This window comes from Telopea speciosissima, chromosome 10, assembly GCF_018873765.1.
Source record: "Telopea speciosissima isolate NSW1024214 ecotype Mountain lineage chromosome 10, Tspe_v1, whole genome shotgun sequence".
Lineage (NCBI taxonomy): Eukaryota > Viridiplantae > Streptophyta > Magnoliopsida > Proteales > Proteaceae > Telopea > Telopea speciosissima.
This window is the reverse complement of record NC_057925.1, coordinates 11,861,718-11,874,654: the sequence shown is the minus strand read 5'-3', so window position 1 is coordinate 11,874,654 and position 12,937 is coordinate 11,861,718. Positions and strand designations below refer to the sequence as shown.

Genomic DNA, 12,937 nt, shown 5'->3' with positions numbered 1-12,937 from the left:
GCGCCGCTCGAGACCCTACTTCTCATCCTTGGTTCATCACTTCCTCCTTTCCTACTACGATCAAGGTATAGCATCTTGTTTCTCCTCCAGTCGACCTGCTACGACGGTCTCTTGACACAGGTATGTTCATGACCAAGAAACATCCTTTTCCTTCCTCGATCTGAAAAGACAAAGAATGCCACAACAATTCCCGCTGCCCCACCAAACCCCACAAAGTATCCGCTCAGTACGATTTGCCAATCATACCCAAACAATTGGCGATTTTTGCTCTGTGTTCCTTCTGGCGGAATCTCCTGCAATTTTTTGGCAGAAAGCAGATCCGGGTCTGTATTTGGCCGGCGAATTCCCACCCCAGTCATATGGGTTCTCCCGTGAAAAGACTTTGCTTTGTTCTTTAATTTCCTCGCTCCTTTTCCATTGTCTTCTATCCCTCTTCGGTTCCCACTCTTCGAAGGGTTCGGCAATTTTTTTTTTCCTCTATGTAATGAGTTTGAAAATCGATCACCTCAATCTGCGGTAACGGAAGAATCTGATGTCGGGGAAGCCGAGAGCTGGAGAAGAGCTTAGGCTCTCAGGGTCCCCGTCGATTGCAGCGATCATAACTAGATTTATAGAGTTGTAGAGCGAAGGGGAAGTAAAGGGTTTGGAGGCGTTAAAGGAAATTGAGATCCCTTTGGTATCATTCCCGTAAGGTTGTTCCAAGAGAGGTGCAGGACCGAAAGGAATGTTAGGATTGTCAGCTGCTGAGGGATCTCTCCTCCTGACTTTTTGCTTGAGAAGTCTAATGACTAGCTGTTTCAGGTTCCCCAAGGATGATGGTATTCCACCAGTGAGAGGCTTAGAGCATTCTGTGACAAGTTAAGAACGTAGAGAGAAGTGAGATTTCCTATCACTTATGGAATTTCCCCTTGGAATCCATTATTTGAGAAGTCAATGGAGGCATGAATGGTTAGGATCTTTGTCAAGTCCATTTCTTGTCCTTTGATTGTAACAGGTAGTACCTTTTTTTTATCAAAAAAAAAAACAGGTAGTACACTTGTGACTTGACTGTATTTTCCTAGCTATATTAGGACTGCTCTGCATAGCCTTACCTGCAAAACTTATATTGTTGTGATATCTTTAGAGAAATTATCACCTGCTTGATGATACAGAAACAATTACATGCATTTCTAATAAAAAAGAGATTGGGTAGGTAGCAAGAGGAAGTTGGGGGTGATTGAGGACATGCGAAATTGGATGAGCTGTTCATTGCTGTTTTAGACTTGATTATGTTTCCAGGACTACACTTTGAAAAAATTTTCTCCTTTCATTTTTTTGCCCTATATATGCTTGAAAGAAGCTAGTCATCAACAAATTCAGATGCAAATGCTTGTTAAAATTGATTGAGATGCAGTTAGTAAAGAGAAAGATTTTTTTTTGGTGCCGCTGGGGGAGTTAGTTTGTAGAATTCTTGGCCATTCATAACACTCTCTTGTCATGTTTGTTTATGCGAATTGATGGTTGTAAAATGGCAGTGCTAGTGTTATTATATTATCTATTGTTTTCCCTTTACAACTATGAAATTCTGTTACTTTCCTTCCCCTCTTATTCTTCTTCTTTAAAGAATTTTTCAGGTTTTTTTTAGATATATTCTTTGATATATATCAATCAGGGTCAAGATAGGGTCAAAACAGGGTCAAGACAGGGTCAATCAGGGCCAACCCAACCCTGCCCGACCCTAGAAGGGTCGGGTCGGACCGGGCCAGACCGGGTTAGGGAAAACCCTGGCAGGGTCGGGTCAGGGTTGAGGGTTTCTTGGCCCTGCCAGGGTTGGGACAGGGTCAGGGTTTAGGTTAAGGCCTCTAGGGTCAGGGTCAGGATCAGGGTTTAGGCAGGCCCGGCCCAACCCGACCCATTGACACCCCTACTTACAACCAGACATATCTATAATCCAACTCTGAGGAGCCCTCAGATTTTCCCAAAAAATATAATTGGCATAATAGAACAATCTTTCATCCATGCCACATGATCTTGGCACAACTATTCTGGTGAATTTCTGTGTCCTCTCAAGTACTATAAGATTAGAAAAGGGATGTAGAAAAGTTATTCCCAACAAAGTCATCAACTCTCAAGCTACTTCCCATTTCTTTAATCTTAGACACAACTTTTTTGGCTTCCTCATCTATATTATCTACAAAAACTAAACATTCCAAGAACTTGGCATAATCCGGCCAACGGTCATGCCACAAAAATGGATTCTTACCAATGATTCGAATTACCTCAACATAATCAGTTGAACCTTCTTTAATTTGTCTCAATTGATTCAAACCACTCTCTACAGTTCACTTCCTTTTTGAAGCTCAAATGCTCTAGCTCGAATAGAAATACCTGAGAAACAACCCAGATGCACAAACCCTTTTACAGAAGGAATTAAACCTTCCAAAAGTAAAGATCTTATCAAAGGAAATAAATTGTGATAGTTCGAATTCATTGTAAAACAATGAAGCACTTAAGTTAGGCATCAACAGTGTTCTGTTCAGCATCCTTGCAGTCAGACAAGCCCTTGCAACAACAATTTTCTGATTTTGAAGTCCCCAAACAATCTAGGGAACCTCCAGGAACTTATCTTTCCGAACTCCAAATTTGGAGTCTGATTGCGAGCTGGAGTCTCATGTTCCAATGTTAGGGAGGGGTGGGGTTCCAGAGAGATCATGACTCTGGTAAATAAGGTCTTCGTCGGTGGGTTTCGCCGGAGATTTTGAAAGCCACCGACGCTGCTCTACCACAGAGATTGCAACTGGGAAATAAAAGGGGTTTGCCGGGGTTTTGTAGCTACAGGGTTTTCGGCCGCCGCTCTGTTCTCGTCCCTTTTCATATATATACTGGGTTATACTCTGTTTTTTTCATTCAACAGAATCATGGACGCCACGAAAGGTCAATCCTTCTCTGGTAATGGCAACCTTCTATGCCCCACTCTCTCTCGTGGTGTAAGCTTTGATTATGTGGAGATGAAACTTCAGATCCTCAAACGATCAGATCGCCTCAGTTCCAACTCCAGTAGTAACCGAAGGTTTTGATAAACGCCTCTACTAAAGAACTAAAGATTTAGAGGTGAAATCAGATGATGCGATGTTGATCAACACGTCTGCAACAGTTCTGGAAGATTAAGAGGTGAAATTAGATGATGTGATGATGATCAACGCCTCTGCTACAGATCTGAAACTTAGTGTTGAAACCAGATGCTCGCTCCGGTGATTATCAACAAACGGCTCGGATATCCGGATATCTTGAATGTTCGACACGTTATCGAATTCGAAGTTGATCAAAGATTTACATATCCGCCAGTTAAACGGATCGGAGGCGGATATTGCATTTGTTAAGCGGATTCGGAAGCGTAATTGTCATATTCGAGCCGAATTCTAGCCGTTTACATCTCTAGTTTTTATGGTCATAAAAGACGAAACAAGGGAAATCACCTACGTTTAACAAGGACCGAACAGGGAGAGAGAACACATAACAAAGGGGGAAGTTATGGAGAGGATGAGAGAGAGAGAGAGAGAAGAGAGTGCTTGAAGAGTTTACAGGGATGGAGAACTCGCTCTCTGCAAAGGAAGTCGAGGGTAGAAGATCGAGGGTGTGAGAATGCACGATTCCGTTGGGGGATAAAAGTCTTTGAAAAATAAAAAATAAATCTAACAAAATTAGTAAGTTTAACAATAATTTTGGAAAGAATAGAAAAAAAAATAATAATAATGCAAGAGAGGGTTGGTTTAGATAAACAAGGAAACTTAGAAAGATATAAATTGGGATGCTCGGCCGTATTAGGAAGGTAGGATATGAGAAGAGAACATGAGAGATGAGAGGAATAAGGAAATTAATTTTTAAATGAGTAATTGAATATTAAAAAAAATAAAAAGAGTATCAATATTTTGAAAAAATTAAAAATATAGAAAAAATATATAATAGAAAAGATAAAGTAAAAGAAAGATAGATCGATCAAGTGAAAAAATAGCAATGAAATATGAGTTCATATATAGATATATATATATATATATATATACTAGTGAGTGGTCTTCAACTATTACATGCACTTCCATTCATTGTGGTTTTTTTTTGTTTGATGATTTGTCTTTTTTTGGGAAGTGTTTACCATGATTTAGCAATGTATAGACAACATAGTTTACGATTGTAATCCTTATTCTTCCTTTCCTGCCCATTCCTTGCATTTAATTTGAAAGTGTTTTAGAGCTTCATCATTGTTATGACGTGATCCGGACTTGCATACATCAATATCCAGTCATTAACTAGTCTCATGGACATTTTTCTTTCTTTTAAGGTAGCTTCATGCTTCAAGGTTGACCCCCTTCTTCCCCTGCGAACAATTTAAGTTAGGATTCTTCTAAGCAGGGCAACGATGAAACCAATTTCCTAATTGCTAATCCACTCTTGTATCATGGGAACATGAATCTCAAATAATCCACAACGCCAGAACTATTTAATATGTTGAAGGTGCTCGATGGAAAGGATCCCACGCTCTTGATAAACTTAGGTTGAAGATGCACGATGGATCCAAGCACAATCCAGATCTTCTATGGCACAGGATGCTCCAATGGTAGTGCTGCGCAGACACAAAGCAGTGCGCAATGACCGCCTTATCCCCACCTGGGCAAGAAGCTTGGGCAGGGGTAAGGTGGTCATTTTGCATTGCCTCACGTCCGTTGGTGCAGCCCACGCTGTAGAAGATCTGGATCCAAGGAAGTAAGCAACCAACTCTTGATAAACTTAAGACTCCATTTGATTCGTCTAACCCACTTACGAAGCTGTCTGTTTAATGAATGGGCCAACCATTATCTATTACAATTTACAAGTGGTGTGAACACGAACCATCACTGTCCAATTGTTCCACATTTGATACATTTGAATTTGGCTCATCATTCACAAATCACAAGATTTCCAAGTGAATCGCCAAAACCAAGCAAGTAGACCCCTTAATTGGATCAATATGGTGGGCTAATGAGACTTTCCACATACACACCAAATTCCTACATAAGTGAGTAATTTAAAGATGGCTGTTCAAGAAGAGAGAGAGAGGATTACAACAGATTAGGAAAAAAAATAATTTAATTTTGGTGTACAGCTGAAGTGTTTCTACACACAAGCTTGTATATCAACAAGTAACCATGTCCTAGTGTCTTACTATTCAAGCACTTAAACTGCAGTAATCTTGGAGACCTTCAGTTTTGAACAATTCTACAACTAATTGGAATTGGCGTATCAGCACCACGTAAAAATAATTTGGATTAAATTCTTTTTTCTGTCCTCTTTTTAAACCCAGCTCAGTTTTCACTCTTATGAACCTTAGTAAATTTTGGGGCCATTACCTTCAAGTTGTGAATCTGTCTTGCAAAAGATCCTCTGCAGTACCGGCGGGGTGACGGTGCACATCTGATGACACAGCAGAGGCCAGGTGGCATACATGGCACACATGGCCTCTGATGTACCACCAAATATGCACCGCCGCCCCGACGGTACTGCAGAGGATTTTAATACCAGCTAGTAACAATCAACTCGCTGTTATGCCTGCTTCAAATTTTTACCCATCCCCCAAAAATAAGGATAATTTTACACACCAGGTCCCATGATCAAATGGAGTTGTTGGTTGCTAATAGATGATGCCACTTTACTAAAATGCCCATGAATCCCACAGCGGCCGGCCAGCATCCTATATAACTCTGTTCCGAGCAACCAACATCAACTACTAAGACACCAACCTTTTCTTCTACCAAAAAAACAATAAAAAAAAAAGAGACACCAACCTCATAAGGACCTCTCTGTCTTTGCAAAGCCAACAGTCTCTAAGAAATGAAAAATAGCTCTATCGAATCTATTAAGACAAACAGATCCAATACATTAATGGATAGCAGATCCAAAGTCTAGAATCGTGATTCAAGGAAATTATAACAATTTCAAATACTGAACCAGCCCACAAGCTAATACTGTGAAGATCAAACAGATGGCACTTGGCTAATATAACTCCAGAATTTAAGGAATAGAAGTCGATTATTCCCAATGTAAGCACAGAGAACAAAGCTGCTGCGATTGCAATGATTCCCAAATATCTCTACCTGATTGATTCAATGCAATTCCCAGATGTTTGGATTCCTGCAAACCAAACAGAGGTTAGAAGGAGGAGAAATTATGAGTATCAGGGAATGAATTGGGTAAAGAAATCACTACATACGCCATTATCCGGTAGAGAAATTGGCAACTTCGGGTGGTAACTCTCTTGTAATCGACGACCACACACGCATAATCCATCGCAAAATATAAAGTTTGTAAAGATAACCAAATGAAATTCAGTATTTTACAGATGATCAGACCAAGATAAACTAATTTGAATAAACTAAGTTCAACAGAGCTCATAAAAAACAAGGGGTGGAGATAATCAATTCAAGAAAAAAATTAGGGCATCAAATTTACTTACTAGTTGTTTCAACTCTGTAATTCAACAGGATTGAGAAGCTTCAATTCAAATCGAAGAAGAAAGTTGGAGAACGAGAAGAACAAGAAAGCTGTAGGAACTCAAAAGGATGGGTTCGTAATAATGTCCTAATAATTGTTACCCATTAAGATGTCGAATCATTTATAACCAATTTTTTTTTTTATTTTTTTTTTTTGTGGGGCCATTTTGATCTAGCATAAATTTTTATTTTTTTTTCCAATGAAAGAATGGTAACATCTCTCATGCATATTCGGAAAAATTTGCATGACAATAACACCATTTGATAATATGATGTGTAATTTCCAATTTATTTTTAAAAACTGCTTTATACCCGTCTTAAAAATATTTTGAAAATAAAAATAAGGGTTTTTTACAATTACCATCCCCAAATCTTTCATATCTATTATTATCCCCCCCAAAAAAACTTTCAAACAATTGTTACCCTCCCCTGTTGCATACTAATGACAAAATGACCCCCACCATTACAGACCCGTAACGGAGGGGGTTAGTAGTGATATTGTGTTGTTGTAACGAATTATACATTACCAAAATACCCTTCGTCCAAACCCTTCCTCTTCACTTCATCACTTGCAGCAAACCGGAGGAACAAGAACATCGTCAGCTTCCTTCTCTGGCGAAGGAAGTTAGGGTTTGAAAAATGACCTCTCCAATGATAAATTAACCATTCTCATTGATTCAAATCAAGCCAAATGAGATAAACATGCCAAAGAAAACACAGAACCACCAAAATCCATTTCCATGGATTTAGATTCAAGAAGTTAAGGTTTGAAAAAAAAATCAAACGTTAAGGTGGATATAGATTCAGGAAAGCTCAAAACCCTGAATTAAAATTAGAGGTTAACAGAGGAATAAAATAGAATTCGACCTCTGATCTCTGCAGCGTTTGGAGAAGATGGTTTCTTCTATGCAATTGATGCCAGTGGGAAACCAGATGCGGTATGATGGGAGACGAATGGGAGTTCATGTGCAAGGGAAGAAGAAGAAGAAACACCTCCCGCCTTCTTCTTTCTCCTCTATGAACCAGAACCTGAAATCCTCAAATCCCTTACCAAGACCAATTTTGAAGTAGCTGTCATGGTTCCAAATCACCAATATGTCATCAAATCAAACCCTCGCAAACGAATGGGTCAAAACCAATCTTCTCCCCTTCTATCCACAATCGTTTCAAAGCAAACCCTCCTCGATTACACCCAATTCTGTGTTTCTGAACAAATTGGATCCTAAAATGGGAACAAAATTGCAAAAAACGAAATGGGTCTCCTAAACCTTTCCACAGCATGCCCACGTAGGTTTTCATCAAAAGGAACAGTGACAGGTTCAAATGGCCCATCAAGGGTCGTTGGAATCCGGCCATGAACGACGGCCAAATTCCCTAAATACAATAGAGTGATCGAAATCAAGGACAAACAGAACAACTTGTAAACCATTCCTAGGGTTCTTCCCATTTGATTGATTTGATTTGTTTATTGGGTTCTTATCAAATTTTTCTTTTGGGGGTATCTTCTTTTTTCTGTTCGTATTCTCGTTTTGCTTCCTCTGTACACGCTGACGAAGTTCGAGGATGAGTGTTGTAACGCCGCCGACGAAGTTCTTCCTCTGATTTGCTGCAACAGGTGAAGTGAAGAGGAAGTGAAGAGGATGAAGTGCAAGTGAAGTGAAGAGGAAGTGAAGAGGGGAAGGGTCCCATTTGAAGATTTGTTTTATTTTGTTTTGACATAAGGGTATTTTGGTCTTAAAAAATCAATGACAACGGCACACTCTCACGACTAACCCCCTCCGTTACGGGTATGTAACGGTGGGGGGCAGTTAGTTATTAGTATGCAACAGGGGAGGGTAGCAGTTGTTTGAAAGTTTTTAGGGGGTAATAGTAGATATCAAAGTTTTTGGGGTGGTAATTGTAAAAAACCCTTAAAAGAAATTGTCAAGTTCTAAATACACCTATTGAGGTGTCATTCATACACTTCCTTCAATAAAAATACCCCTTAAATATAGGCAAAAGGTTTCGTGCACGATTGGTTACATTTATATAGGATTGTCACTTCAACAGTCAAATGGAGGGAGAGAGGGAGGGTATGTAATACCATTTATGCCCTTCTATGGAGAAAGGGCTGAAGCACTGGCTGTTTACATACATTATTGCGCACAAATACAAGACCTTAATATATATGTTAAAAAAAAAACCTAAGTTTAAATATCTCCAATGCAAATATAAATAAAGGGCAAGTTTTTCTCACGATGCCAAAGTCGGAGACCACACCAATGAAAAGTTTGTTCAGTAGAGAACCTACATTTTGTCTAAGGAGAGAGAGTATCAGTGTATATCCCTGACATATTATGTGAGAAGGCATAAGAAAGAATCCCTACTCTAGCATCATGGGAATCTTTTTCTCATAAATAAATAAGAGGAAACTCTTATCGTCAAGTAAGCTCTCTTGTGTGTCATTAAAAAAAAAAAATGTAAGCTATGTTGTGTCTGATGAATTAAAAAAAAAGTAAGTTATGTTGTGTAGTACAATCCTCCCAAAGTCAAGATTGTACTACAAAATGAGAAACAAATGGCAAGTAAATCTTTAATGGTTTCCTAATCCACTCATGGTTAAAAATATCGGTATTGGGATCCATATCAGTCTTAGATCATATCGACACTGATACATATTAGTCATTTTGGATGGTTTTACCCTTAATTTTAATAAATAAATAAATTATTTTTAGACAGATTTGCCTCTAGTAAAAACTGTTCTACCAATAGGATCATGCAGGTATTGAAATCAGGCATGGTCGATACCGATATTTATAACCATGTATCCACTAGTTATTAATAAAACTGTACTAATCAAATAGTATGAGTGTGTAGTACAATTCTTCATCAACAGATTTATATGGGAAAAAGAATGATGCTAGTCGCATGCAGTATTAATCCAGACACAATCCCCTTGAAAGGAACGCTTGGCCCCTATAAAATGAAATATCCCCTGGTGGATGCCCTTGTGTGTGCTTCCATTGACCCCACACTGGTGCAAGGGTCATGCAATTGGTGTAAGGGCCACGTAGCTTGACAATGATCCCTTGCCCTATTTACATATAGGGAAATGGTTCTTTGCCCTATTTCACCACTCTATGAGTCTATCTTTCTAGTCTCTCCTCCCTAAAAAAAAGGATAGAGATGTCTTTTCATGTGGAGAGGAGAGATAGACATGGGAACGTTGGCATAGACCATGCTCTCGTACCAAGTACCGAGTTCTTTTTCCCTATAAATATATCATTAGATTGGGCATATAATCATCGAGCTGATTTTGAGATTTTTAGGACTTCTACGTATTTCAAACTAGAGAAGAGGAAAGCTCTACCTGGGCAATGGGCATGGCTTCCTCCATGAAATCTCTCAAGTCAACAACGATTGCGCTAATCCTACTTCACCTCTTATCTCTGCATTTCTCCCTAATCAAGGCCCAAGGAGGCACTAACAATGGTGATAGCAACAACACAAGCATCGATCTGCACTCCAGAGCTCTGATTCTAACCAAAGTATGGTGTCTCATAATCCTATTGGTGAGCACTTTTGCAGGTGGAGTCTCCCCTTACTTCTTTCGATGGAATGAAAGCTTCCTTCTGATGGGCACTCAGTTCGCTGGTGGTGTTTTCCTTGGGACGTCGCTTATGCATTTCTTGAGCGATTCCAGCCAGACTTTCGGAGGTCTCACCACCAACACCTACCCTTTTGCCTTCATGCTGGCGTCCGCTGGTTATCTCCTCACCATGTTTGGCGACTGCGTCATAAGCTTCGTGGTCAACGGAACAGCAAGAATGGATAAAGTGGAGGTCGTAGAAGTGGAGGAAGGACATGGAAGAGCAGCAGGAAAAGAGATGGCCGTCGTGGACGTCAACCCTGTTTTCATCAAGACATCTTCATTTGGGGATACCTTGTTGCTCATCCTCGCCCTTTGCTTTCACTCTGTGTTTGAAGGCATTGCTGTTGGAGTTGCAGGTAAAGCTTTTGAATTCCTTTCTTTTTCTATTCTTTTTAGGACTTTTAATTTTTTGTTAGAAGAAAGTTTTATTTGATATCAACATGAAGAGCTCATGGAAGGAGCATAAAACATTTCCTGTAATCACGGATAGTAAATAGGCCAAACTGCCGTACATGTCACCAACAATGCCCTCATTGTTAGGGAGTCAGTCAAACATACTGTTGATTCTTCCCCAATAACAATGGTCCTGCTTGCCGTGAGTGGGTTGTGGGGGGTTTTAAGGGAACAAAAAGCCCCTATACTAGGTAGGGGTAATTTTATACTTTCGGGGATTAGGATTTCTCTATATTGTAACCCGTCAAAACACTATATGTAGGGTTGATCTCATAAGGAGGGGGTGTGTGTGAGGGTTTTATAATTTCTTCATCTGAATAGTAGAAGGTCTAGCTAGTTATTGCTTGGCCGTGGATGTAGCTCATCTCAGGTGAACCTACGTAAGATTCTTGCTATCAATATGATTTAATTCCAAGATCAATGCTGCCAAACTCATCCTAAATTATTTTTCAAATTGAACATAAACAGTAGTTAGCACCTGGTCTAATTGTGGAAGTTCTCATGGGACTACTTGTTGGGAACATTAATATTTGTTGCAGGCACCAATGCAGATGCATGGAGAAACTTGTGGACAATATCCTTGCACAAAATATTTGCAGCCATTGCCATGGGAATTGCATTGTTGCGTATGTTGCCAAAGAGGCCATTTCTAGCCACTGCTGCTTATTCTTTCGCCTTTGCTATTTCAAGCCCTGTCGGAGTTGGAATTGGCATTGCCATTGATGCCACTACACAAGGAGCAGTGGCAGATTGGATCTATGCTATCACTATGGGTATTGCCACTGGTGTTTTCATCTATGTTGCCATCCACCACCTTATCGCCAAAGGGTTCAAACCACAAGAACACAGCTACTTTGACAACCCTTTCTTCAAATTTCTTTGTGTCCTTCTTGGGGTGGGAGTTATAGCAGTTGTGATGATTTGGGACTAGTCGTCATAGACAAACATATATACTATATATACATTGTAATCCTTATTCTTCTTCCTTTCCTGCCCATTCATGCATTGAATTTGGAAGTGTTATGGAGCTTCATATATCTATATATCCAACCATTAACTAGTCTTGTGGACATTTTGCTTCTAAGGTAGTTTTATGCTTCAAGGTTGAATTCTAATCATATAAGAATCCACCAGAATCCTAGAATTACAATTGGGAAGAAGAAGCAAAAAATTTCATAGATTTGTGGCATCTGGACCACTTTTGCACACCCGGTTAAATGTCATTGGAGAGGATCTGGGCTCATTTTATTGTAGCACGATTCAGGCCAGGGGTAAGAACCCACCTCCCATAGACTCATGTAACAGGAGATCGCAGAGGCTCGATCTAAGGACCTCATGGCATTGCACTGTGTCCTTTACCAGCCGAGCTAACCCCCAGCGCGGGTCATCTAAATACATTTTAATTCATCTCTTTAACCATCGATAGAGGGAAATTCGATCCAGTTTTGGTGCTTATTATCTTTAGAACCTGATGGCCCCATTCGTAGAGCGTTGTCCTGCACTCTTGCCCAGGTTTAGTTTAGTCCTTGGGTGAAGGCCACTAAGGGCTCCACCTACATAACAGTAACAGAAATGGAGCCATTGTACAAGAGTAAGACAGACCTCAGCCACACATAAGGGTGTCAATTTGGATCTGGAAATGGAACCGTCTCGCTAAAACCTGGAACTGAACCGTCCCATTTCTAAATGGGATAATTCTGGGAGTTGGTTTTGGGATCGATTATTAAAGGGGCGGGACGGTTCTGGAACAGGTTTCTCAATGGGTCTAAAACTGAAAGTCTAGTGAGAAACCGATTAGAACCAGAACCTCTATGACCCATTTCACATGTCTAAATTATTTATTTAGGGTTAGTTAATATTTAATAGTTATAACAATTTGAATTTGATTTGGGGTTGGTGATTTGGAAGTGTAAATGTTGGGCTTTTGGTTTAGTGTTTGTATGCTTTATGAATTGATGTTTGATTATTTTATGCTTAAAATATCTATTCAATTATTTGTATGTTTGGAAATTTTATACGTATATTTCAGAATTTTTACATATTTGACTGTTTGAAACTTTGACTGCTTAGAACCATTGAGGAACCGGAACCGGACCGTCCACTTATTAAGTGGGACCAGATCCTAGTTTTGGGACAGTTCGGACTAGAACAGGTAAGGAACCGCCCATTTGATAGCCTTAGCCACACGTGGCATATATAGGGTTGCAAGAGGTCGGGTTGGGCTGAGCTTTTTAAAACCCAGCCCAACCCTGAGTCCCCTTGGCTAGGCCTAGGACTGGCCCAACCCTGACTCAGTGCCTGGAAAATCCAACCCTGACCCGCCCTCAAGGTTGGGCCGGGCTGACCCTGATTG

The 12,937-nt window shown here is 40.0% G+C and overlaps 1 protein-coding gene across 1 annotated transcript; it reads left to right on the top strand.

The window, feature by feature from the left end:
• Positions 1-9,856: 9,856 nt before the first annotated feature.
• On the top strand, positions 9,857-11,515 carry LOC122642833 (zinc transporter 1-like). Its single transcript, XM_043836438.1, has 2 exons — positions 9,857-10,487; positions 11,124-11,515. Exons 1-2 carry the CDS (start codon positions 9,857-9,859, stop codon positions 11,513-11,515), a joined length of 1,023 nt encoding a protein of 340 aa, XP_043692373.1.
• The last annotated feature ends 1,422 nt before the right edge of the window (positions 11,516-12,937 follow it).